We start from the raw sequence: 24,415 nt of genomic DNA, 5'->3' as shown, positions 1-24,415 counted from the left end.
GATCACTAAAACTGTAACCCAGCAAAGCCTGTGTAACGAGGCGATGCAAAGTAACAGGGTATTGCATAACCGAGTGACGCTCATTCTCTTTCTTCTCTGCTGTCTTCTTTAGTCTTAGTCTTAATCCTGCTGGTGACCTTGTTTCGTGGAGCCAGAGAACTGAAGAGTTATTAAAATATCATATAGTCTGATCATCATAAAGGAACTATATGTGCAAAGTTACATATACCTAAAATGTATCCTTCTGCTTTAGGGGCTGAGTGTCATATTTACAGTTATACAACAGTTCCAGTTCTCAAATTTGATTGGCCAAGTGGAGTTCCAAGAATGGCTATATGTAGTATAACGGCACTGGGATGTTTCACTGTTTGTATCACTCAGTTTGTATGTGTTCATGGAGTTCCAGGGTGTGAACGGTGCTGAGTGGCAGACAAACCAGGACTGAAAATTGTTGTACAAGAGCAATATCGCACCCACAACTGTGTTTAATATCAGATGTGATTATCTGTGGAAAGAGCTGCAGCCCTGCAGATATTCAGTACCATCACACTCCTGCTCATGTGATATTGCTTACAGTAATATGCAACAGCATATGCTATAAAAGAACCATTTTGGGCTCACCAAAGCCTTTCAGTGAACTTTTTGTTTTTAAGTGAGTTAAAGTTATAACTTTCATACAGGCTAAAAACATCCTGAATGGAAGGAAGCGTCCGGCACGGCCCAAAACTTACTTACCTCCAAAGATTCTTGTGGCTGCCTGGGTTGAGTAAACGAGCTGCTGACTACTTTTAGTGTAATAGCGCCGACCGGTGGTTTGCACTGTAAATGACAGCTTGATGTTATATAAGCACGTACGTCACCGAATACAGAATTTCACGTCAGAGGGGAATAACTCTACAATGCAATTTTGAAATCAGTAAGATTCCACTTAGATTACGTTTTTTTTTTTTACAGGCAGGTGCTTCTCTCTTGGCTGCTTATCTACAAACATATATTTTTTTTTCTCCAAACAAATGTATAATTTAAAATAACAGGTATATAACCTAACGTTTAAACCATAGACTGTATAAAAACATGCGCTGCGTCCGAAATCGCATACTTCCATACTATATAGCAGGCGAAAAACAGTATGCGAGGCGAGTAGTATGTCCGAATTCATAGTATTCGAAAAACAGTAGGCGAGAAGTACCCGGATGACCTACTACTTCCGCCCGAATTCCGTAGCATGCATAGGATGGACACTTTACTATCCCATGAGGCCACGCGAGAGGAGGCGTCATTTTCGAAAATGGCGGAAGGCGGCGACGCGGTCAGAATCTGACTTCAAAGCAGCGATGAGGGACGTGATGGACTGTCGTGAAAGCCGGAGGTTTGGACGGAGGTCAGATCCATCTTCGAAATACTTAAACATAAAACCTTTGTTTTTTTTTCAAAAATGGGTTGATAACGGTATTGTATTTGTTAAACAGTTACTGTCAGACTTTCAAAACCCTTCATCACTTGAATTAATATTTAATTATAAAGCATAGCTTCCACAAAATAAGACTTTATCACCTGTTTTTAGTTTGAGATCGTTCTGTGGTTGAATACAGATTTAAAAATCATTATAATAAACAGTTTAATAGTGTTTTTGAAATCAAATTTTTGCAAAGCTATGACAGGAGACATTGGCATCTAACAATGCCTTGGGGAAAAAAACAACAAAAAACTATTAATCTTAAAAAATACACACACACACACACACACACACACATATATATATATATATATATATATATATTATATATATAATATAATTATATATATATATATATATATATATATAATTTGGGAAATAAATCAATTAAATCTGTATGTCTAAAAAATATTCAGATATATAAAAAAAATATATTCAGATATAATCCCCTTTGTAATAGTTAACAATGCAGTTAACATTTGAGTAACTGTAATTTAATTTAACTTTTTTTTAACTAGAATCTGTACGCATGCTAGTCATTTTTATGACGTAAAGTGAAACTAAAGCCTTGTCCTCACACTTGCGGTCTGACCACTTGACCACTTGACTACTTATATGACGTATTTCCTGTATTTGGGCCAAGTGTTCAAGTGAACACGAAGACCACAAGTGTGTGTCGAACTTTTCATTTCCTGATGGGACACACTTGTAGTGTTGTAAAAATGCAAGTGTTTACACAGCTTTATTTACATTTTAATTTGAAATACTTAGCATTTTAAAATCAACTTCTAAATGTCTGTTCAGTAGTCCCTATAACATGACCATTTTAATTTGTGGTGCTTCTAATTAAGTGATAAAAAGCAGTTGCAAATGTTGTACAAAATAAATATCACCACAGCTCAACTTTGCACCGATAAAACGTAAAAACACTGTTTTTCTACCAAATTATATGTAATATCTAATTATTATATTAATATTTAACTTGCATTGGAAAGGTTTCCGTGACCTCTCGCGAGATCTCGGCAAAAAGTCTCACGATTTAGTTCCAGACCATGATGCATGATGGGATACACTAAGCCTCGAATAGCGCTCCGGAGCGGTATTCGAGATAGTGTGGGTTTAGTGTGCTTTAAGGGCACTGCGCTCTGGCGTTTTTAAGACCTGGGACAGTCTTGCGCACTGACTTCCTGTCGCACGCACGCGCTCTCAAGACCGCAAGTGTGGGTATTTGGACAAGTCAAGTCAAGTCAAGTCAAGTCACCTTTATTTATATAGCGCTTTTAACAATACAGACTGTGTCAAAGCAACTGAACAGCATTAATTAGGAAAATAGTGTGTCAATAATGCAAAATGACAATAGTAAACACTCATTTTTCAGTTAAAGACAGTTCATTGAATTCAGTGATGTCAACATCCAGCTCAGTTTAAATAATATCTTTGCAATCAAGTCAACGATATCGCTGGAAATGAAGTGTCCCCTACTAAGCAAGCCAGAGGCGACAGCGGCAAGGAACCAAAACTCCATCAGTGACAAGAGGTCAAACTCACCCTACCGCTGTCAGTCACGTGCTTTACTCGAATGACGTCATCCTATCACTTCCCGTCACAGTGAAACAAATACGGAAGTGATCTAGGTTGCAGGAAAAGTTTCCCATAAGATTCATTTTTAAGTCGTTTCTATTCCTTGCACGTGCGATCATAAAGTATGGCGTATCCAGGATATAACAATGTAAGTATCACTTACATTTCTATGTTCAATTACAGTTTTTCAAATGTGAAAAAAAGATAATTAGCCTAAAGAGACGCCAAATTGGTTGAGAATTGTGGCTAGCATGTATTACGCCCTAAATAGTTTCACCAAATACATTGCATTTTCTTTCATGTGAATTAGGCATAAGCTATAACATGCGGGAAGTCATTCTTCAGCCCAGTTTCAGAAATTCACTTTGTAACTACAGGGCAATATTTGCCCGCTGGAATTTTTTATACAAGGGCATTTTTACAGTCATAAAGACTTTCTAAAGATACAATACATAAACCATAACATTACAAAAATAAGCATCTAGTGAAACAAATAAACATTATTAAAACAAATTTACTTAAGAATTAATAAAAGAAATCAAATTAATAAAATAAATTAAAAAAAATCCCCTCAGAAAAAATATATTGAATATATATATATATATATATATATATATATATATATATATTACCCCTTTTAAGCATAAACCTTAAAATCTGTGTTTAATTAATGATTAAGAATAGTCTAAATGTATTAATATAATAAATTAATCAAATGAAATAAATTCTGAACAATTATGTAAGTTATCCATCACTGACAGAAAAAAAAGTGCAAAGATTATATATAATAATATATAAATAAATTATTATTTATATTAACAAGCTTGTCACTGGTGCAGTATCTTTAAAGGGACAACTTTGTACCTTGTCTATCACTAAAAGGTACATATGTACCCTTAAAGTAATACTTTTTTGGGGTAAATAAAGTACAGAGATGTCCCTTTGAGGATACTGTCCCAGCAACAGGTTGCTGTGTAGTCAAAGTGTAGTCAAATACAGGTAAGCAGAACAATATATACAAAGTAATTCAGTTCAATACTATTTTATAAGCTTATAGGCATTTTAAACAATTGTTTGGTCCCCGTGCTGGCATGTTACTTTTTAATGTCACAGTATATTGTAGTGTAATCTCTTTTTTTCTACTGTGTAATTTCCTCCTGACATCTGAAATATAGCTACTTTCACTGGCATTTTCTGCTTCAAGTCATGGTTCTTCTGACTCTGCTTGATCTTATATACCTGTCTGATTTAGTACAAACATAGGTTAAAGTGGACAAAAAGAAGGGAATATACACAACTGCACGGTCTTTACCACAGAAACCACACATATATATGCATCAGCCTCTCAACTATGAACATGTAGGCTGGCGTTTATTTAGGCCAAACACTCATTGCCCTGTCTGCACTCTTGGTAAAACCCAGTGGGATGTGTGTCAGGCCATGTTTGTTATCAGTATAATTAGATAATTGTGTGTTGTGGAGCAAATCCAAGTGGAATTATATATACGTTCATGGTATTTAACAATTGGAATACATTACTCAGTATTCAATGTTCTTTGAATTATTTTTTTCTTCTAGTTGTAAATAGGACTGTTTTCATGGGCGGACCACTTGAATTTGAATGACAGTCCTTGTTCTAAAATGTTTTAAAAGTAGAGATGCACCGAAATTTCGTCAACTGAAAATATTCATCTGATAATTATTTCTTGGTTTTAGTCAATCTTCATTTGGATTAACTGAGGTATTTTTGTCTTTGCTGTTATCAGTTAATGTGCAAACAAAACATATAACAATACATTTGTTTTAGCGAGCCTGCCATCCAATAATTGAAATAAACTTTGTGCTTTGTTACTTTTAATATGAAACAAAGCATGAGCTTTCAAATTTTGCCAGTTTCACAAACGAAATTCAAACAATAAATGTTGATTTTTTTTCTTTTGCGACATTTGCCCAAAGTGCACGTGAACTGATCATTTCTTCATCTTTGCTACTAGTTATAGAACAAAATAAACATGAATGAAAATCAGAAGGTATCAGTTGAAAGAACCAGTACAATTTACTGAAATGTATCATCTCATGTAATCAGTATTTCAACTGTGGAAAGGCGTCAATAAAAAAAGCTTGTAAATAATGTAACATTACACTTACCTCAGGAAAGCCATGTCCACAGCTTGTTAGTTTACTAGAAAAAAATCTTTAGTAAGGAGCATTTGGCTCAAGTAGATGCACTATTCTCTTTGGAGTGTTACAAGCTCTTGGTGCATAAAGAAGATCTGTAAAGTTGCAAAGACTAAAGTCAAAAATCCAAAGAGATATTCTTTATAAAAGTTAAGAGTCAGCCACGCCTACCTAAAACAGCTCGTTCTAACACGCCCCCCACATATCTACGTCACTATGTGGAAATATTAGCATAATGCCGCCCAAATGTTCATGCAAAGAAAGGCGGCGTGGTTTCAGGAACAGCAGTAGTGTTGATGCAGCATGTCAGGGAGACGCTGTGTGTTTCAGTGCGAAAGCAAAAGCACTTTATTTGGCCTTCCGGAAGTAGATGCAATTAGGAATCATTGGTTAAGATTTATTTAAAACAGAACAGCACAACCCAGATGTTCAAATTTGTGCAAAGCATTTTATGGACGACAGTTTTTTGAACCTAGAAGAGTACAAGGCTGGCTGTGCACAAAGGCTATTTCTAAAAAAAAAAGGTCAATTCCGACTTTGCTATGACAATCTGGCGCTTCTGAATCAGCGACTGTAGGTATGTTTTGTTATTAGTTTAAGTATTTGCTATTGACTGTTCAAATGCGGAGTTTTGCGCAGCGCAGAGTAACGCGTTGTGTGTGTGTGTGTGTGTGTGTGTGTGTGTGTGTGAGGGGAACAGGGTCACATCACAGGAGAGTCTGTCAGAAATCATAGCACGTCAGCTGTCTTAACCGCGGCTTGTGTACTGCATCGTCACTGTGTCTGTCACACGACTCTGTTGCCCTTTCAGGCTTGAACTGATGGTAAAACTAACGACATTATTAACTGTCTTGATATTTACTTTGAAAGCTGAAGCTGCGATTATGGTAATGGTCGTTACATTTCCGACGCGTGCTTGTGGTGTTCGGCCAATCACAATGCACTAGGTCAGCTGGCAAATCAGAGCAGACTGCGCTTGTCAAAGGAGGGGGCTTTGTTGAAAACTATGTGTTTGAGAGAGGCGGGGCATAGAGGACCTACAATAATGTACAGTATTTGAAAAATAATGTTTTTTTGAATATTAAAGCATGTCAACATATTCTGTTACACCAAATAATGATCTTTAAAATAGCATCATATGACCCCTTTAACCATAAAATATTGTGTTCATTATTTAATGTATATTTAAATAAATCTGTCTGAAAACAAGTTTTTATTGCAGTCTCAATTTAAATGTTCATATTTACAACAAATTAGAGTAGAAACGTAGTTGGATCATTAATTAAAGTTGATATAGACTGCCGTATGTGCAATTTAAATGTTTATATAAATTTTTTTATATTTACCTTAGTACCTTAATTTCGGTTTGAGCGTTTCAGTAAAACATTAATTTTGGTGCATTGATCATTAAAAGTGTTGCTCTTTTTCTTGCAGTTTGGTGGTCCACCAATGCCAGGAGTTCCTGCTCAGGGTATGGCAATGCCAGGGGTTCCTGCTCAGGGTATGGCAATGCCAGGGGTTCCTGCTGCAGGTGGTTACCTAGCACAGCCATATGCCGGTTACCCGGGGACGTTTTCTGCTCCTCCTACCCAGGACCCAATGTGGGGCTATTTCACAGCAGTAGCTGGTCAGGTGAGAGCAGCCTGTGTGAATGTGGATATAATGTCTTTTCTGTCCCCTCCTGTTGTAACATGTAGTAACATGATTGTTATGTCAGGATGGTGAAGTTGATGCTGAAGAACTTCAAAGGTGCCTCACCCAGACTGGAATCAGTGGCACCTACACTCGTAAGTACAGAGAGAGTAGAAAAAGAAATTGCAGCTCCAAATGCTTGGACTAACAAGTTATTAATATAGAGTGAGTGGGTTATCTGTTAACACTTAGTTTTGATAGTCCACTTTAGACATGGTTAACTATAAGTAACTTTGCAACCACATGTCAACTATCAGTCTACCAATCTGCTTAATCTGCTAACACTTAATACTCTATTGAGAGTTAGTTGAGATGTAAAGTGTCTAAAATGATCATCTCACTGCTTTTTTCCCAGCCTTCAGTTTGGAAACCTGCAGGATTATGATTGCCATGCTGGATGTATCCTTCACAGAAACATAAATCAGATCTGTTCTGGCTGGCACTGTTCTTATCTCTACAACTTGAGTCAAAAGTTTGCTTCATGCTAGTCCCAGTAACCCAGCAGATCCCTTCTTGTTGTTTAGTTTCTTTAACCATGTATGTGCAGAGAGATTACACTGGAAAGATGGGTTTCAATGAGTTTAAAGAACTGTTTGCGGTGCTAAACGGCTGGAAGCAGAACTTCGTAATGGTGGACAGGGACTGCAGTGGAACGGTGGAACCTCATGAGATGTCCCAGTGTATTGCTAACATGGGTGAGTGTGAACTTTCATACAAGTAACACTATTTCTATCGACTGAGATGGGAAAAGTACCTAGTTCTCAGGGCAAAATATATATCAAAGAATAAATATAAAGAAGATAAAGATAAAATCAAACTGAAAACTACAGGATGCAATATACATTTTTCTATAAGGGGTCTCTTAGCCAACACAGTTGCACTAAAAGTACTATGTGGCTAAGACAGTGATGTAACTGAATATTTTTTGTCATGATTGCATAGGGTACCGAATCAGCCCTCAGGCTCTGAACGCCATCATCAAACGCTACAGCAGGTCAGGCAAGATCTACTTTGATGACTATGTGGCCTGTTTTGTGAAGCTAAGGGCACTTACAGGTGAGGGAGCAATTCAAATCCATACACAACTTGGTTATTATAATTGTTCTTATTATAGTTATACTGAGTGTTCTGTTTAAATACTAAGTCTTTTAAAAATGTTTATGATCAAACAATATGAGAGGTTTTTTTTATAGACAATTTCAAGAGGAGAGATGCAATGCAGCAAGGAATGGTGAACTTCCAGTATGATGATGTAAGTCATGGTTAAACTAATTTGCCACATTTAGTACCTGTTTTTCTGCCTCATTGGCACTTATTTTTGTTCACACTTAATTATTGTGGAAGTAAAATAGATTACTTCATTAAAAGCTTATGGGAAGCTGTTGTAACAATATCTTCAATTTCCTCTTGCAGTTCATCTTGTGTACTATGTCTCTCTAAAGGAAGTTACTGACAAGTACAGTATGCACTCCAGGAAGAGCACCGAATCACTGAAAATCCAGATAAATATATGTAAAACTATTATATATATTGTATGGCCATTTTAATTTAGAAATTTGATGATTTGCCAGTATTATGTGTAATGTGAACATAGAAGTAAACCATATATTTGACTGAAATAGCTTTCAATATTTGTGCCAAAGTAGAATATTTCATATTCATTCTTTATAAACTCAGTGTATTAAGTTAAAATATAACCACACGTTACATGTATTTTGCCAATAAAACATGGTATATCTTAAGAGTTGTGTTTCGGCTTTATTTAGAGGCAAGGTTCATGCAAGTAGTAAAAATCATAGCATCTAGCGGGATATAATAAAGCAACAAGAGTACCCTATTGTCTTTTTTTTTTTTTTAATATTCAATACAAATATGCACCAGCAACAGAGCAATTTCTGTTTCTCTTTCCAAATTCAGAAGAATTAATGGTATAGTTAATGTGAAAACATAATGGTTCAATATATCAGATATAATTAAAAAATAAAATTCAAATAAAACAGAATAAATAAAAAAGACATGTACACAGTGATGCTGCATTGATGATTTTATTAATCATCACAAGACACAAAATGTTACTAATATTTCTATTATATATAATAGATTTATATTTTTTACTGAGTTGCAAGAGGAATAGAATATTTAAGCTGTGGACAATAACCAGAAAGAGAGAAAGGTAGCGAAAGATATTTTGACCATATGAAAAGAGGGAATTCAATCTCTATGTCTGGCTTCATCATAATTCCCACAGCATATCAGCATGTTCTCCAAAAACTGATCTGAAATTCAACATATCTTCCACTTTAAATGTCTGCTGTCATGTCAGCATTTGACTTGGAGTTCTCATGAAATTAAGTGTGATGGATTTGTCAGAAATGTGGAGTCACTGGGATGAACAGTGGAGACATGCGTAGGCTCAAATGGAATCTGCACCTTTTCCCACATACTGCTCTGCTTGTGCGGGCAGCTGTCATAATTCTGTGTAATAGATTACAACTCCAAAATGGAAATGAATGAACATGCAAGGGGAAGAAGGAAGTGTAGAATTCTGAGGGCACACATTCCATGCAAGCCTCCACATGACCATGGCTTAAATAATTTGAACATGAGACCTGACTACAGCAACGCTTATCCTTAAGACACTTTGTGTTTTCCTTCCCCCTACAACCACCACCCGAATAAACGAGAGTTGTGAAGCAAACACTGACGATAACACAGATGAAGTTCAACAGACGCGGCAGCGCGAGGCGCACGTGAACTGATCATCTCCTCCACATTAATACCAGTTTCAGCACAAAATAAACATGACTAAACATCCGAGAGTAAGTTAAAAGAAAGAGTACAACTTTACAATCCGTATCCGGTCTCATGTAATCGCTCAATCAGTGTTTCAGCCTCGCAGAGATGTAAATATGGGCTTGTAAACAATGTCACGTAACGTCACATTTACCTCAGAAAAACATATTTGGTGACCATAAACTCATTAGTCAGATAGAAAAATAAACTGTAGAGAGGGGCATTTTGCTAAATATATGCACCATATAACATTAAATTTTACTGTTCTTCAATTTTTAACTTTTTACTGTTCTTCAATGTTTAACTTATGTTTGAATAAATCCATCAGGTTTTTATGACAGACACCATTAGGTTTATATTTTTTTAAAAACTAATTGAAGTCGAAATATTATGTAATTGTAACTTTATTATTTTAAAAACTTAAGTGTAATTTTAACCTTCAATATTATAGTAATGTAGAACCAACTGACTCGCATGTATATTTTACAGCATTAGTTGGCATGTACTGTACCTGATATACAGTATATCCAAAATAATCGATATTGAATCGAAACGGTAATCGAATCGCAAGCTTGTGAATGAGAATCGAATTGAATCGTGAAATTGGTTTTTATGACAGACACCATTAGGTTTATATTTTTTTAAAAACTAATTGAAGTCGAAATATTATGTAATTGTAACTTTATTATTTTAAAAACTTAAGTGTAATTTTAACCTTCAATATTATAGTAATGTAGAACCAACTGACTCGCATGTATATTTTACAGCATTAGTTGGCATGTACTGTACCTGATATACAGTATATCCAAAATAATCGATATTGAATCGAAACGGTAATCGAATCGCAAGCTTGTGAATGAGAATCGAATTGAATCGTGAAATTTGTCAAAACCCAGCCCTATTGTTTACAGCGGTAACCCAGGAAACACTGAATCATTGCTGTTCATACGTGCCACCTTCTGTCAGAGAGTGAATCTGCGTCTCATTCAGCTCGTCTACTGTTTCGTTCAGATATGTTTTATGCAGTATAGTTTCACAAAACTAAAGTCAGACCATCCTTTTTTTGCTTCAAATTTCTAAATTATACAGTCTAATTTAGATTAAAAACGGCTCATGCTGCATGTAATCTTTGTTTGGATCATGATTAAAATCCAGTGGTTGCCTATAATTTTAAATGGAAAGAGCACAGACAAAGCCTTAGTTTGTTCATATTAAGAGATTTCTTTTATTTGTATAACTAACTTGTTTGATTTGGGGTTTGTTTTAAAATTTCAATTTAGTTTTGTTATTTCAATTTCACAAAAAAACGTGCAGTAATAGCCTAATAAAACGACACCTTATCATTTACTGTATAATGTAATGAGTGAATCGTTACATCCCTACTTTTGAGTATTTAAGTGCAGGAAGCAGCAAAAATGAGTAGGGATGGCACTGAGAAATTTTGAAGTCAAGTACTGTAACACTGAAATCAAGAATCATTTATACCTACTTGAATATTTCAAATAAAATTAACAGGTTAACATTGAACACGTTAGATTTCTGTTGTAATCATAAACATAAACCTACATAGATGTTTAAAATGGTTTTTCATAATGTAAATGAAACTATGCATTTCTTAAAAAAAATGTAAGAATTTTAAAATTTTTTACATTTTAAGAATAAAATAAAATATCAAAATTTAAAATAATAATAAAAACTCACCCAAATTACCCACTGGGTTAAAAATAATAAAATCTAATTTTATTGTTTTATTACTGATATTTATGTATTTTAACATTTAACTTAATATTATTCAGAAATACAAGTGCTATAAGTTGACATTTTAATTTTCTAACAACAGAATCTGCTGTGAAAAAAGGCTGCACAAATAGTTTCTCGCAACTCTTGTAGTTTAGCACTTGGCACCATAAAAGTGGATCTTTATCTAGTGGAAAGCATGACTCTAACAAAAACCATAAAGGGTAACACTTTACAATAAGGTTCATTAGTTAAACATTAGTTAATGTATAAACTAACATGAACTAACCATGAGCAATACATTTGTTACTGTATTTACTAATCTACACTAACGTTAGTTAATGAAAATACAGATGTTCATTGTTAGTTCATGTTAGTTCACAGTGCATTAACTAATGTTAACAAGATTTTAATAATGTGTTAGTAAATGTTGAAATTAACATTAACAAAGATTAATAAACGCTGTATAAGTGCAGTTCATTATTAGTTCATGTTAACTAATGTAGTTAACTAATGAACCTTATTATAAAGTGTTACCCCATAAAGATTAAAATATTGCACAATTAAGTCTCTCACCTTTCTATAGCACAGTGTAACCCAACACACTTACTGTAGCTGCAACATGATTTAAGTGAAGGATTTAGTAAGAATGTTCATTTCAGCAAAAGGAAAATCAATTTGCAATTAGTTTATTATTTAAGTAGTTAGGTGTAGAACGAGTACTCGACTAGTTGATTACTCATGCACATCCCTAATACTAACCTCAGTGGCCACATAAGGCATGTATGCAGACATGCATGTAGTTGCTATGTAATTTGTGAGTGCGTATGTATGCGTTTGTGTGCCTGCTCAGTCATGGGCATTCGTTTCACTGCGGTAGAGCTTTGAGAATAGCATTAACCTCTTCAGCCACAGCAGTCAGTGCAAACTCAAACTGATCCTGAGGAGAGAAAAAGCATAGATCAGCATTTCTCTTTTAATAACACTATCAGAATCAATGAAAAAGATATACAGCAGTTACTGCCACTGAGGGAAATAGGAGAGGCTGCTGATACTATGGTGTTTTATAGGTACAATAGTGCCTTGATTTTTGATATGGGGCTCTGTGGTGTTACTGAGCACAGCTCTGCTGCTGTGTCCTTCATTACCTTGGTGCGCAACATTCCTGGCCTCTGGTCTCGAATATGTTCAAGGGTTGCAGCAATATCGATCTCCTTTACTCCTGAGTTGGAAACAAAACAACAAACATTTTCAGTATGCCCTACTTTCCTAAACACTTCACAAGCTTTACAGGTTTCCATCATGTGCTGACCTTTAGCCATCCGGTTCAGAACCATGTCGATCAGGATGTATGTTCCAGTCCGGCCTGTACCATCACTGCACAGAAAGGTTGTTACTGTGAGCAATACGCTCTGAAAAAAACATCTAATGTGCCAGTGCAGTACATTCAGAATCAATGCAGTACTTCATATACACAAGAATACTCTTTTTATTTTAAAACACCTAATAAAATGTTTAGAAGGCTCAGCATCTCTTGCATCTTGTCTCCAAAACATAGCAAACTACACTCTTTAACTTTCAATTTATTAAAAATCTTTAATTCCTCAAATGCATCAATGTGTTAAAAATACCTGCAGTGCACAATGATGGGGCAGGAGCGGCCACGGTAGCACTTATTGACTTTCCTGAGGGACAGAAAGAGAGATTTCCTGAAGGAAATACCAGTGCTTGCAAGGCAGCAATAGTTTTAAAGTTAGATTAGCTCAGGACTAGCTCAGCAGTTGTCATGACATGTCGCTCTCGGTCAGTTATGCACAAGAATACACGACACTATAAAGGTGTAGGCAGTATAAAGGATTGCCTGCAGATCAATCAAAATCCATTATGCAAATCTGCCATGTTAAACAACAAACATTATAGAGCTTTTTTAAATTTTGTTTCTACATTTTTATTACATAAATGCCTATACAAATCTGTTTAAACTTTATTTAAAAATGTATATATATATACACTGTATATACACTATTGTTTAAAGGTTTGGGGTTGGTATGATTTTTTTAAATGTTTCTGAAGTCTGTTATGCTCATCGAGGCTACATTTATTTGCCTTGAAGGTTACAGGGTTTGATTTGAAAGACACAGTAAAAAAAGTTTCTCAGTTATACAATTAGAAAACTGTTTTCTGTTTTAATATATTTTCCTGTGATATTCTGAGAAGATGAGAATGTGAGCTAGCACCCTTCTGCAACCCTCAAGTCTGCGCCAGGCTTCGGCTTTGTCTTTACATTCACCAACGATCCTTGGATCTCAGCTGATGTCTCTCTTAGCTCTTCATCATCTTCATCTGGGAGAAAACACTCCCGACCACCACAGAGTAAGAATAACATCTTTTTGGAGTTCATCACTCTTCAAACCCGGAAGAACGTGATCGCGACTCCTACACCACCGAACCTCCAAACCATCAAGACTTTCATCTGAGACTGCATCCGGACGCTTGTTCAAGGCCAAGGCAATGCAAGTATCGTACATTTAACTAAACGAAACAGAGGTTTAGGATAAGCTGTAGACCCCGTTATAAAACGGCGCTGATGGTTTCACTCAGGTGGTTAACTGACTCATTTTCTATAACTGCATTCTCTGGTTTCTCTAACGGTTTCAGTCATCCACTTCCAACCTCTCCATGAATGAATGATTGTATGTTTGTTTGTTTAGATTAGTTATGTGTGTTAGCGTTTAGTTAATAAAACTTTTGTGCTCAAATTACATGGGTTTCTGGTCCTGCTTGTGAATAATGTCCCTTTACGATTTTGATCCTTGCTACATGCTCTAATGCATTAATACTGTAGGAAAGTATTTTCTGTGGCCACGAAAATATCCTTAGAGTTGATATGAACTTACACTGAATGTTCGCTGGACGAACAGATTAGTTGATGGCAATTTAATCCTGCTACAGTTACTACTGGCAGCTGATATAAATAATTGTAATTAATCATAATTAATTGTAATTATTTACATACATTTCCCTTTTGAGCTAATTTGCTACACAGTTGTCACTTAATATTTGTGTGGAAACCGTGACAGATTGTTCAAGGATTCTTTGAAGAAATTAAAAAAGACAGCATTTATTTTTTTGTAACAATGTAAAAGTCTTAACTGTGATTTTGGATCAATTTGATGCATCCTAGCTGAATAAAAATAATTTATTTAAAAAAAAATTCTTACCCCAACCTTTGTACAGTAGTGTGTGTATATGTGTTTATTTTTCCTTTTTAAATGCTTCTTTTAATAAAATGATGATTGTGATTTGTACTGATGATGCTGACAAATATTTTAAAATTTTAAAGTTTACAAAACACAAAACATTTGTGTTTATATTAGTATTACAATGATTGTTGATCTTTATTTATAGAAGCTTTTAAGTTTACAAAAAATATAAGCATGTTGCTCTGGGTATTATTTATTTTAGTATTTATATAATATTATGATGATTGTGATTAGTATTGATGATGATGACGAATGTTTGGATTTAGATTTTTTTCTCAGAGGATACAAAAATTCTAGACAGATAGCACAACACACCTAAAGTTTACAATTACCTACGAAACAAAGTTTAAATGGTGTCTGGAGTGGAATATATTGAGTAGTTTAAGGCTAAAATAATTGCAGATATTTGTGAAGAACAAAATGAATAAAGATGAGAGAAATTTCGTTACAGTGATCGCCTTGCAAACACTGTAAAAATCTAGGTTTATGTAGAGTAGAGACCCACAGAGATCAGAGGAAAACATCAGGACCACTTCACAGTAGAGAGTCAGAAAGATCAAAAAGAGCAGAGTTATACCACAGTCAACAGTGGTAAGAAACAAGCTACATCAACCCAAACACCGAAAAGCATGAAATGTAAGGACGTGAGCGAAGAAAGGAGAGACACAGAGAAGGAAATGAAAAGCGACTAAGATGATGTCGACAGAGAATCACGCAGAGAGAAAGTGGGAAGGGGGAGTTAGGCGATGGAGCGTTTCATCAGCGTTGCTGCAGCCACACCTGTCTGTGCTCATTTTTGTGACTATGCAACTGGAACCAGACTACTAGCTGCAAACCACAAAAATGACACAGACAGCTGTGCAATACTCGCTACTGCGCTCCATCGCTCTCAGAAAGAGACAGAGAGTGGGTAAGAGGTTCAAAGAGACAGTGGTAAAGAGGCTGAAGAGAATGGAGGAAATAAGAGTGAAGAGTGATGGAATGACATCATGTAATGGCAGCTGGAAGAAAAGAGAGAGCAAATGGAGAACTTGAGGTGGAAATGACATACACATATATGCACATAGAGCTGTCACAATTTTGGAATTTTGGGTACAATAACATTTGCAATTAACATTTTTTAATAAAAATTTTAATTAATTATTTCATCTTTTTTTTGTGTATGACACTTAGTTATAATGTAAACTTACTACACAAACAGCTTAAGAACTTATTTGTTTAACCTGAATTTAAAAATGTATAATTTCCAGCTGTAGACTTAGAATGAACATTTTATTATAATAATAATAATTATAATTTAAATATTACCCAGCCCAACTTGATATATAATAAATAACAATAAATTGTAAATAAACAAAATACAAATGTAAATCAAATTCAAATAATAATAATGATAATAGTTATCGTTTTTTTAATATACTATTATTACTATTATTATGCATTAACTTTCCGTACTCTTCAGATTTGTACAACAGTTGCGGTTACCTCAAATAATTACCATTAAAGCAAACGATCATGACCAGGCGATTATTAGGCCTACATAGATGTGTAAATAGTAATATATACTTTAATACAATATATATATATATATATATACACACAGAAAATAGAAATACATACATACTATGTACAGTATGTGTGCAAGGATGCGCAGTACCTGCGGAAGTCCAGCAGAGGCCGTGTGGAGGTGGGTATTCCCTGTGCAGGCCAGCTCAGGAAGTGGAACTGAGTGAGGGTACGAGTTTCCTGGGTTTGGACGTTCTTCAGGTAGAAACTCCGCACCAGGAAGTCATTACACCAGATATGCTCAGACACCAGGTTCACCTGAGTGAGATAATTAAAGGTGAACACAATATTTGATGTGGTTTACACTACATAAAGCAAACATCTCAGGACATCTTATTAGGTTCACAAGTAACATTTTCACTTAAACCTCATAAATGTGGTAGAGAGAAGAGCCCTCATCGGGCCAGTAGCGATCACACTGCTTTTCTCCGTCCTCAACCAGAGCCGTCATCATCACTATGATCCGCTCTCCCAAACCATCTGTGCAACATACATGGCTTACAAAATATGCCATTCACGCAGTATTTACATGAATGCACAGCAAATAAGCGCTAATTAATACATAGAACTGTGTAAAATGTTCTAAATACACTACCATTCAAAGATTTTTTTTTTTACTTTTATGTTCTTCTATGTTCACCAAGGCTGCAAAACAAAGGCTTCACTTTTCTATTTTATTATATTTTAAAGTTTGTTTGTTTTTTCTGTTGTTTTTTCTGTGATGGCAAAGCTGACATTTCTGCAGCCATTACTCAAGTGTCACAAGTGGTGCAGCTTAATATTTTTTATGGAAAAGCTAAATATTTTTTTATGTAAACTGTGGTACATCATTGAAAAAAAATTAATTTAATTGAAATTTAATTTAATTTCAAATGGTAGTTGTAGCGTCTCGACCAATCTGACACACTAATTTTAATTTGATTTAACAAATCATGTTCATTTCAAGCAACTTGTATTTCTTTATATCAAATGATTACATAGCTATCAAATCCACACACAGATTTGGAGATGGTGTGTGAGAGAGGGCCTTGGGTGCAATATATGCAGGCATCCGGGGGTCATGCTCGATCTAAAGGGTCAATAGGGGACGAAAGGTCAGGGGTCAGTGTTTTAGCCCTTCTTAACCCTGAATCTGCCCATCACCGTGACAACAGGCCATTAATGTGACCTAAGGCACATGAAGGCTTAATTGATGATCCCTTGTTCTCGACCACAACAGAGCAGCAAGAGATTCCCAACCTACACATCCTGAATGAGATCAATACAATGCAACCATGGCAACACTGAGAGGGGGATTCCAAAACCAGTGGCAGCCTTGGAAGTCTATGAGGAATAAATGGATTATCACCTTGGTAACAAAAAGGGATGCAAGGAAAATAGGGTTTTCTAGCTTTAGATTTTTATCTTAGATTTCAGCTAAAGAGAGGAGGAAAAGGACCATAATAAAGTCTCTTCAAACTGTCATGTTTCATGATGAGTTCCAGGGCAAAGAGGATCATCAAGTTCACATACTTACAATGGTGCTGGCGTTGATGTAATCTGTCCTGGAGGGGTTAATCTCAGCCTTCAGCTTCACTCTAGAATGGTCATCTGCAAAAACTGACAATTACACTCCTAATCCATTAAAAAGAGGAGAAGTCAATCGAGTTGTGTGACGAGACACAGGATGCGTTCCAATTTGCGTACTTATGCATTATTCTGTGTCATTTTTAGTATAAATAGTGAGTTGTGTGTTCTACAGAAAATTTCCAAAAAGACAAAGTGGGCACTAACCGTTCAGGCACACTTACATAAAAATTAAGGAGTTTCAAGACTAGCAGGGGGGTGGGGAAGCTTTGGGGTCTTACTCACAGGGCACGGCATCAGAGCAGCGGTTCTTCTTGACGTTACTTTCACTCTGGGCAGCTGAGATGGTGCTGGGTTCTGCCTGGTAGGAGCACAGAGCCTTCCACTCTTTGAGCAAACGGTCTTTATTCTTCAGATGATCCTCCATATATGCCTAGAAAGCATGAGAGAGACAAACACCAGAATAGAGACCCCTGAATTCTCAGCTGCTCATTCATGTGACACTTAAAAAACATGTGAAAATTTAGAGAATGCTAATATACCAACAAAATTAAAACAGAAACAAAACATTCTTTGTAAAACCATGGAGTAAATATGAATGTGTATAACTGGCTGGAGGGCAATTCATATTCAAAGTGTTAACCAAAGGGAAAAAACTAAGGGTCGTTCACACCAAAGACTATACCTATAACTACAAAGAGTTCCACTTCATTTGTATAGTGTACATACTGTTACAATGTAATTAAACAACAAGTAATGAAAAAATTATAATTAACTACATGTACTTACTATAGTGTTAAGGTTAGGGTTTGGTTTAGGTGTCATTATGCATAATTTACTGTAATTACTATAGTATGCACATGTAACATGAGTAACTGTCACCTTAAAACAAAGTGTTATCCTATACATTTTTAATAATTGTTTTAATTCTGAGAATAGGCAAGTCCACACCAACACTATAACGATAATGGCACAGAGGAACGATATCATTGGAATCACTTTCAGAATTTCCTTTTTCCCAGTTGATGACTGATAAAGACGTTGACATCTAATCAGAACCACTCGACCTTAAAAAGCACAAAGATTTAAAGTGCCAGACGACAAAAGTGCAGCATGTGCTTATAATAAACAGAATGTTATCGTCCATTATGGTGGATGCTAATATAGTTATCTTCATAGTTATCATTCTTGGTGTGAATGGGCCATTAATGTTATGCGCTGGAAATTCATTTTTCTGCATCTGTAAATAAGGGTATGTGTGTTTACCAGTATCATGTGCCCTGTAGAAATATCCATGTTAGACTGCGCTGGCTCCTCACACCAGGAGGGGGTGCTGCTGTGCGAACTAGGGCTTGGCTGAGGTGCATCACTGAACTGTGACGACACACTGCTGACTCGTGAGGTATCCGTTCCTCCTCCTCCACCACCTCCTCCTCCTCCAGGACCAGCACCATCTGCAGCTCCAACCCCGCAGTCCTGCCTTCCAAGAGAGGACTTAGCAGCCATGTGCTGCCGACAAAGATCCTGAGAAATTAAGAAAATAGATATTTAAATAGAGGATGTGAGAAAAAGACTACTGACAAATTGCAGTACATGCTGCATATGCAATTCACAGTAACTGAATATTGCAGCTAATCAATTTGCTCTGGTTTGCTTATTCTCAAATCAAATAAATCTGATCACATTAGTGTCTGACAGTATCATGCCATCACGAGCAAAGCTGCTAAAATCAGTTGGGATTAAAATAGCTTGGCTGCAGAGAATGTCTGTATTGCAGAGATGCGATGCAGTGAGCATGCCAAACAGTTCCAAACCTGGTACTCATAATGCGTCACATTTCCTGCTTCAGGTCCAAGTCCTAGTTTCCCTGAGGCCAACTGGCGGGCATGGGTGCGCAGACAGGTGATGGTCAGTCCACCCACACAAGCCACACCCACAAACATGAGGAACACCCACTGGGTGTTGTCACGTACACGTGTTGCCACTGGCAACGCATGGCCATCATTCTTCCACAAAAACAGAGAGATGAAAACAAACATATGAATCACAAATCATTAATACATCCCATAGCCCCAATTAATGTTGCTACCATCAAACTAACATTGAACAAATAGATATAAACAAGAGATTTAACCCTATTTACTATCCTAGAGGAACCATAAAGCACTGTGCATCTGTAACATTTTGAAATGGAAAAGTGAAGAGAGGGAGAGGGTCCATGAGGAAAAGACGAGTATTAAAAACAAACATTTGAAACAGGACTACCAATCCCACCCTACTGTCTGGAAGTATGATCTTAGTGGGGTCACTGGTTGCTATGGCAACATCACAACGTTTGATGTAAGCACCATGGTCATTAAAATGACAACAGACAGAAAGCAAGGAACTGATGAGAGAAAACAGAGAGAGGAAAAGACAACATAAATCCTTTATTACAAGGCATTTCAACACAGGAATCACACATAATGTCCTAGTCCTCTGCTGGAATGATGCAGACCCCCACACAGGAGCCAGGGCATTACATCATCACTCCTGTGCACACCACACCGACCTTGTCGCCATAGCAACCATTTTTACCTGACATCACAGTCTGTGCGGAGATTCTGAGTGCAAATCATTCTGATTGGTCATTTTTATTGCGCGTTCTTTATTTTAACAAATCACTGAGCAGTTCAATGAAAACAGTTTAACGACTACCGCAGGCTCCTAGATTCAAATAAAGCCAGACTGGCCCGTCTCTAATGTGGCCTGTAAACTTATTTATTGCAATTCTGATTCATGAGCTAGCCTGAAACCACTGACTTCGAAGGGTGAGTAAAATTAATGCTGGGAAAAACCAAAGAGGTAAGCAGTATGTGGTAAAAACGGTCACATTTTCATAGTTTTTCCCGCCACATGTGGTCTGTAAGAAACATAGACTGTATAAAAACAGGTAAGAAATAACGAACCAAAAACGAGTGAACTGAAATGACAGGTAGGTGGATCATTCACGGGATAAAAAGCTGATTTCTTTGTTGTTTTACTGCCCCGTACGAGCTTGTATCTGACTAATAAACATGTTTAATAATGTAACATGACATTAATATAACGTAATATTTAATTAAGTTCAAGAGAAAGTTTAACTCACCAAAAAATCTATAAACTAATGGAGAACGCAAAGCGCTCGCGCCCGGTGATCCCCCGAAGATGAGCACAAATCTGTACGTGCAGTAACCGTAGAGCTCTTTTCCGCCGGTTTGACATTCGAATTTCGTTCCGTTTTGTTAGGAGCTGTAATATTTGGTAAATTTAAGTTCGCGGGAAACGAACAACGATGACGGCGCTCAGCCCTGGCACGGGCATCCTGATGTTTTTCGGGAATGTTGCGTTCTGAGGGGAGAAGCGTTTGGGATGCCAATCGGCCGCGCGCTCCGAGTCGTGAACGCGGCTGTCGCCTGACAGTTTGACACGTATGATGTCGTTGTCATAGCAACAAAGCAAAAGAGACGGGGGTGGGTGTCAGGGGTCTTGTGAGATATTCCCTCCTCAAGCATAAAAGAGATAGAACTTCATGGGAAAGGACTAAACAACGGGCACAGTTGAGTTAAGACATTGGGTTAACATTTCTGCGCATCCTTACCTCCCCAACACCTGCCTGAAGCACCTTTAGACCAGTCTCTGATTCTAGAAGGTTCTTTTGAGGCACTGCATGGGAAAAAATAAATGTGAAGACAGTCAAAGACAGCTTATTCTAATGTTTTCTCAGCATACATATTAGGGATGCATGATAATGGATTTTTGCCGATATCCGATATGCCGATATTTTTCAACTCATTTTGGCCGATAGCCGATGCCGATATATTTCCTTTTATAAAAACACCAAGTCTCTCTTGCGCAGAGATTATCAACAAATTATTTTTAATTTTGGTTAGTTAACAAAAACTTACTTGTTAGAATTAAATAAACAATTAATGAATTTATTTTATAATGAGAGTACACTGAAAGCTGAAAATAACTATACATTAACTATAAATCAATTACTGCATTTTATTTATTTATTTTTTCAGACAGATTTTTTCAGACAAATGCAGTGGTAACCTTAACATTTTATTTGAAGATTTAACATTTGTAGATGGTCTAAAGCAAAAGAGTTCCTTATATTTAAGTTTCATAATCCATTTGGAAAAAAAAACAACATTACACATTAATGAATAGATCTGTATATATAAAAGTATTTAATTTACAAGTGTCATTTTTGTGATTTTTATTCATGGAAGCTATAACTTTTGACGTTAAATCAAAGCATACTCGTGATTTTGTGACATTGATTACTGCTTAATTTAATCAGAAACGCATTTTACTTTCATTCTATTACAAGTAGGCCAACAGCGCCCCCTAAGTAAATAAAACGACTTACAGGAGGAGCATTAGGACCCGAGGCTGCCGCTGCTGCTGTTATGCGTGCTAGAGACTGTTGACTTTCTCGCACAAATAACGCATTATTCAAAACAACTAATCTAATCACCATTCAGGCAAAAGTTTGCTTCAAAAATTACCATATCTGCTGATGTAATCTTATTGCTAGCACACCCTGAGCACATGTGAGTTATTCCTCTTATTGGCAAGGCATATCGGCATAATTTTTCATATCGGGCCGATGCCGATGTTTACATTTCAAGTCATTATCGGCCGATTCCGATATCGTTCCGATAATATCGTGCATCCCTAATAAATAGCATGCATGGCTTCAAGTAGCTTATTGCTATTATAAAGCTGCGGTAACAGAAATATGATAAAATATACCAATGTTCAATTAATATTTACATTAATTATTTATACTAGTCCTATATAGGCTTAGTACATTAATATAGAATTCAGCAAATGTGGGTCACATGTGTATGTATTCAGACGTGGTGACAGTTTTGTGACATTAGTCTGGTTTTAAGGACAGCTATATGTTAGTGTACATCTAAATGCTGTCAAAATTGATTTTTCATACATATTTAAAACACAGGCTTTCGCTTCCAGAAACAGACAAAAATGCTGATGACTCATGCTGCACTCACTCATTTTGTCAAATCAAATGCTCTTTAGAATGAGAATGCCCTTCCCCCTAATAACACTTCTGACTAGTGGCAACAGTGTGGTAATATAAAATTAAAAATTAAAAGCCCTCTGCCATGCCCCAATGTCCTGTTTATATCAAGACAACAAAACAAAGCCTATCAGGTCTTTAATTTTTACATTACTTTGCATGACTTTTTAGCCATTTTTGTGTCTCAGAAACACTTGTGTGACAGACATCACTCTTAATAGCCATGAAACATTTGTCTTCATTACTTACCAGCCTTTTCGGACACCTCACTTGCTGTTAAATTCTGGGAGCCCCCGGAAAGTGACAGCTGGACCAACCACACTGTAGAGCAGAATTTTTTTTATCACATGCAAGTTTCCTGTATGATTATGTGCAGGGTTTGTAATTAAATGTTTTTACTCACCAGCTAATTTGGCAACGAAACTTTTGGTCATTCACAACTTATATTATTACAAATAAAACCAGATTATCAAAATTAAATCTTAGATTTAAATATATGTATTATTAAATCTGACTCCGCATAGTTTAATGGCTTTCTTTTTTACGACCGTCAATCATTGTTTGTAGATACCGTAAAAATAAAATATAAACTTCTCTGTGACGTTTCACATATTCAAATTGTAAATAAATTCCATGGTGTGGTGCTTCTCATCCATTGCGCAGTCGTTTTTAAAGTCACCATGAAATCAAAATGTACAATTCTTATTTTTATATGTAATATTGTAGTGTTTATTATAAATGATTTATCTGTGCACTTCATTATTTTTTTTTAATTAATGTGCCCTCATAATCTTTAATCAAATACGTCAAATAACTACTTGGCTAGTGAGTTTATATGCGTTACCCACCACGGTTGATTTTCATCTGCATTTGGCAGGTTGGTGGGCGTTAATTTCAAACCCTGATTATGTGTGTTAGATATTGGGATCCAAGCAATAAGGGGAGGACAATTAGTGGAGCAAATCCACTTTTGAGGCCAGTTCATTCCATTTCCTTTTCTCTCTCTCCTTATTTTCCTCTTAGCCATCCCCCTCTGTCCTCCAAGGACAATGGATCAAGGTTCCAGCTCACCACAGTTTGATTTAGTAAAAAGGGTTAGTGGGATTAGCATTTGCTTCCTAACCAAATCAACAAACAGCAATCAAGACTGTTTGCATTGATAACATATTTATGTCAAATTAGTAATGCATTGGTTAAGCTAAGTTAGGTTAAACAGCTTGCCTCTGTAGAAATTCTGTGTTAGCAAATGCCTTTGCAAGCTTTAGTATAGGGTTAGTATACTTTCAAGATCTAATCAAGGCCCACCACCAAAGCAAAATCTGGGACTCTACTCAGCTGTTACCGCCTCCCTGCTCTAAACCTAGGCCTACCTGATATTGATGAAAGAGCCAGTGGTGAGATGGATCCTCTCAGCAAGGGTCTTCAGTAGACGAACCCCATCGGGCAGAGTGAGAAGGCTGTATAGACACATGTGCATTCATCCCCCCCCCCCCCCCCCCCACCCCCCCA

At 36.3% G+C, this 24,415-nt stretch overlaps 1 protein-coding gene and 1 pseudogene across 2 annotated transcripts; one reads left to right on the top strand and one right to left on the bottom strand.

Annotated features, from left to right (window-relative positions):
* The first annotated feature begins 3,047 nt into the window (after positions 1-3,047).
* LOC107596329 (sorcin-like) lies at positions 3,048-8,649 on the top strand. Of its 2 annotated transcripts, XM_016287038.1 has the most exons (9): positions 3,048-3,185; positions 6,650-6,673; positions 6,704-6,847; positions 6,933-7,002; positions 7,263-7,306; positions 7,455-7,602; positions 7,850-7,963; positions 8,101-8,159; positions 8,321-8,649. In XM_016287038.1, exons 1-9 carry the CDS (start codon positions 3,162-3,164, stop codon positions 8,345-8,347), a joined length of 654 nt encoding a protein of 217 aa, XP_016142524.1. In that variant the 5' UTR covers positions 3,048-3,161; the 3' UTR covers positions 8,348-8,649. The 2 variants fall into 2 exon arrangements, with proteins under 2 accessions (XP_016142524.1, XP_016142523.1); XM_016287037.1 differs by having other exon boundaries at positions 3,049-3,185; positions 6,650-6,847.
* A 3,331-nt stretch (positions 8,650-11,980) lies between these two features.
* The window catches only part of LOC107596322 (receptor-type tyrosine-protein phosphatase-like N), a 20,735-nt pseudogene continuing 8,300 nt past the window's right edge, over positions 11,981-24,415 (bottom strand).

The sequence above is a fragment of the Sinocyclocheilus grahami genome, unplaced genomic scaffold (assembly GCF_001515645.1).
Source record: "Sinocyclocheilus grahami isolate Dianchi unplaced genomic scaffold, SAMN03320097.WGS_v1.1 scaffold217.1, whole genome shotgun sequence".
Taxonomy (NCBI): Eukaryota; Metazoa; Chordata; class Actinopteri; order Cypriniformes; family Cyprinidae; genus Sinocyclocheilus; species Sinocyclocheilus grahami.
Note: the sequence above shows the minus strand (reverse complement) of the source record. Positions and strands in the feature narration are given on the sequence as shown.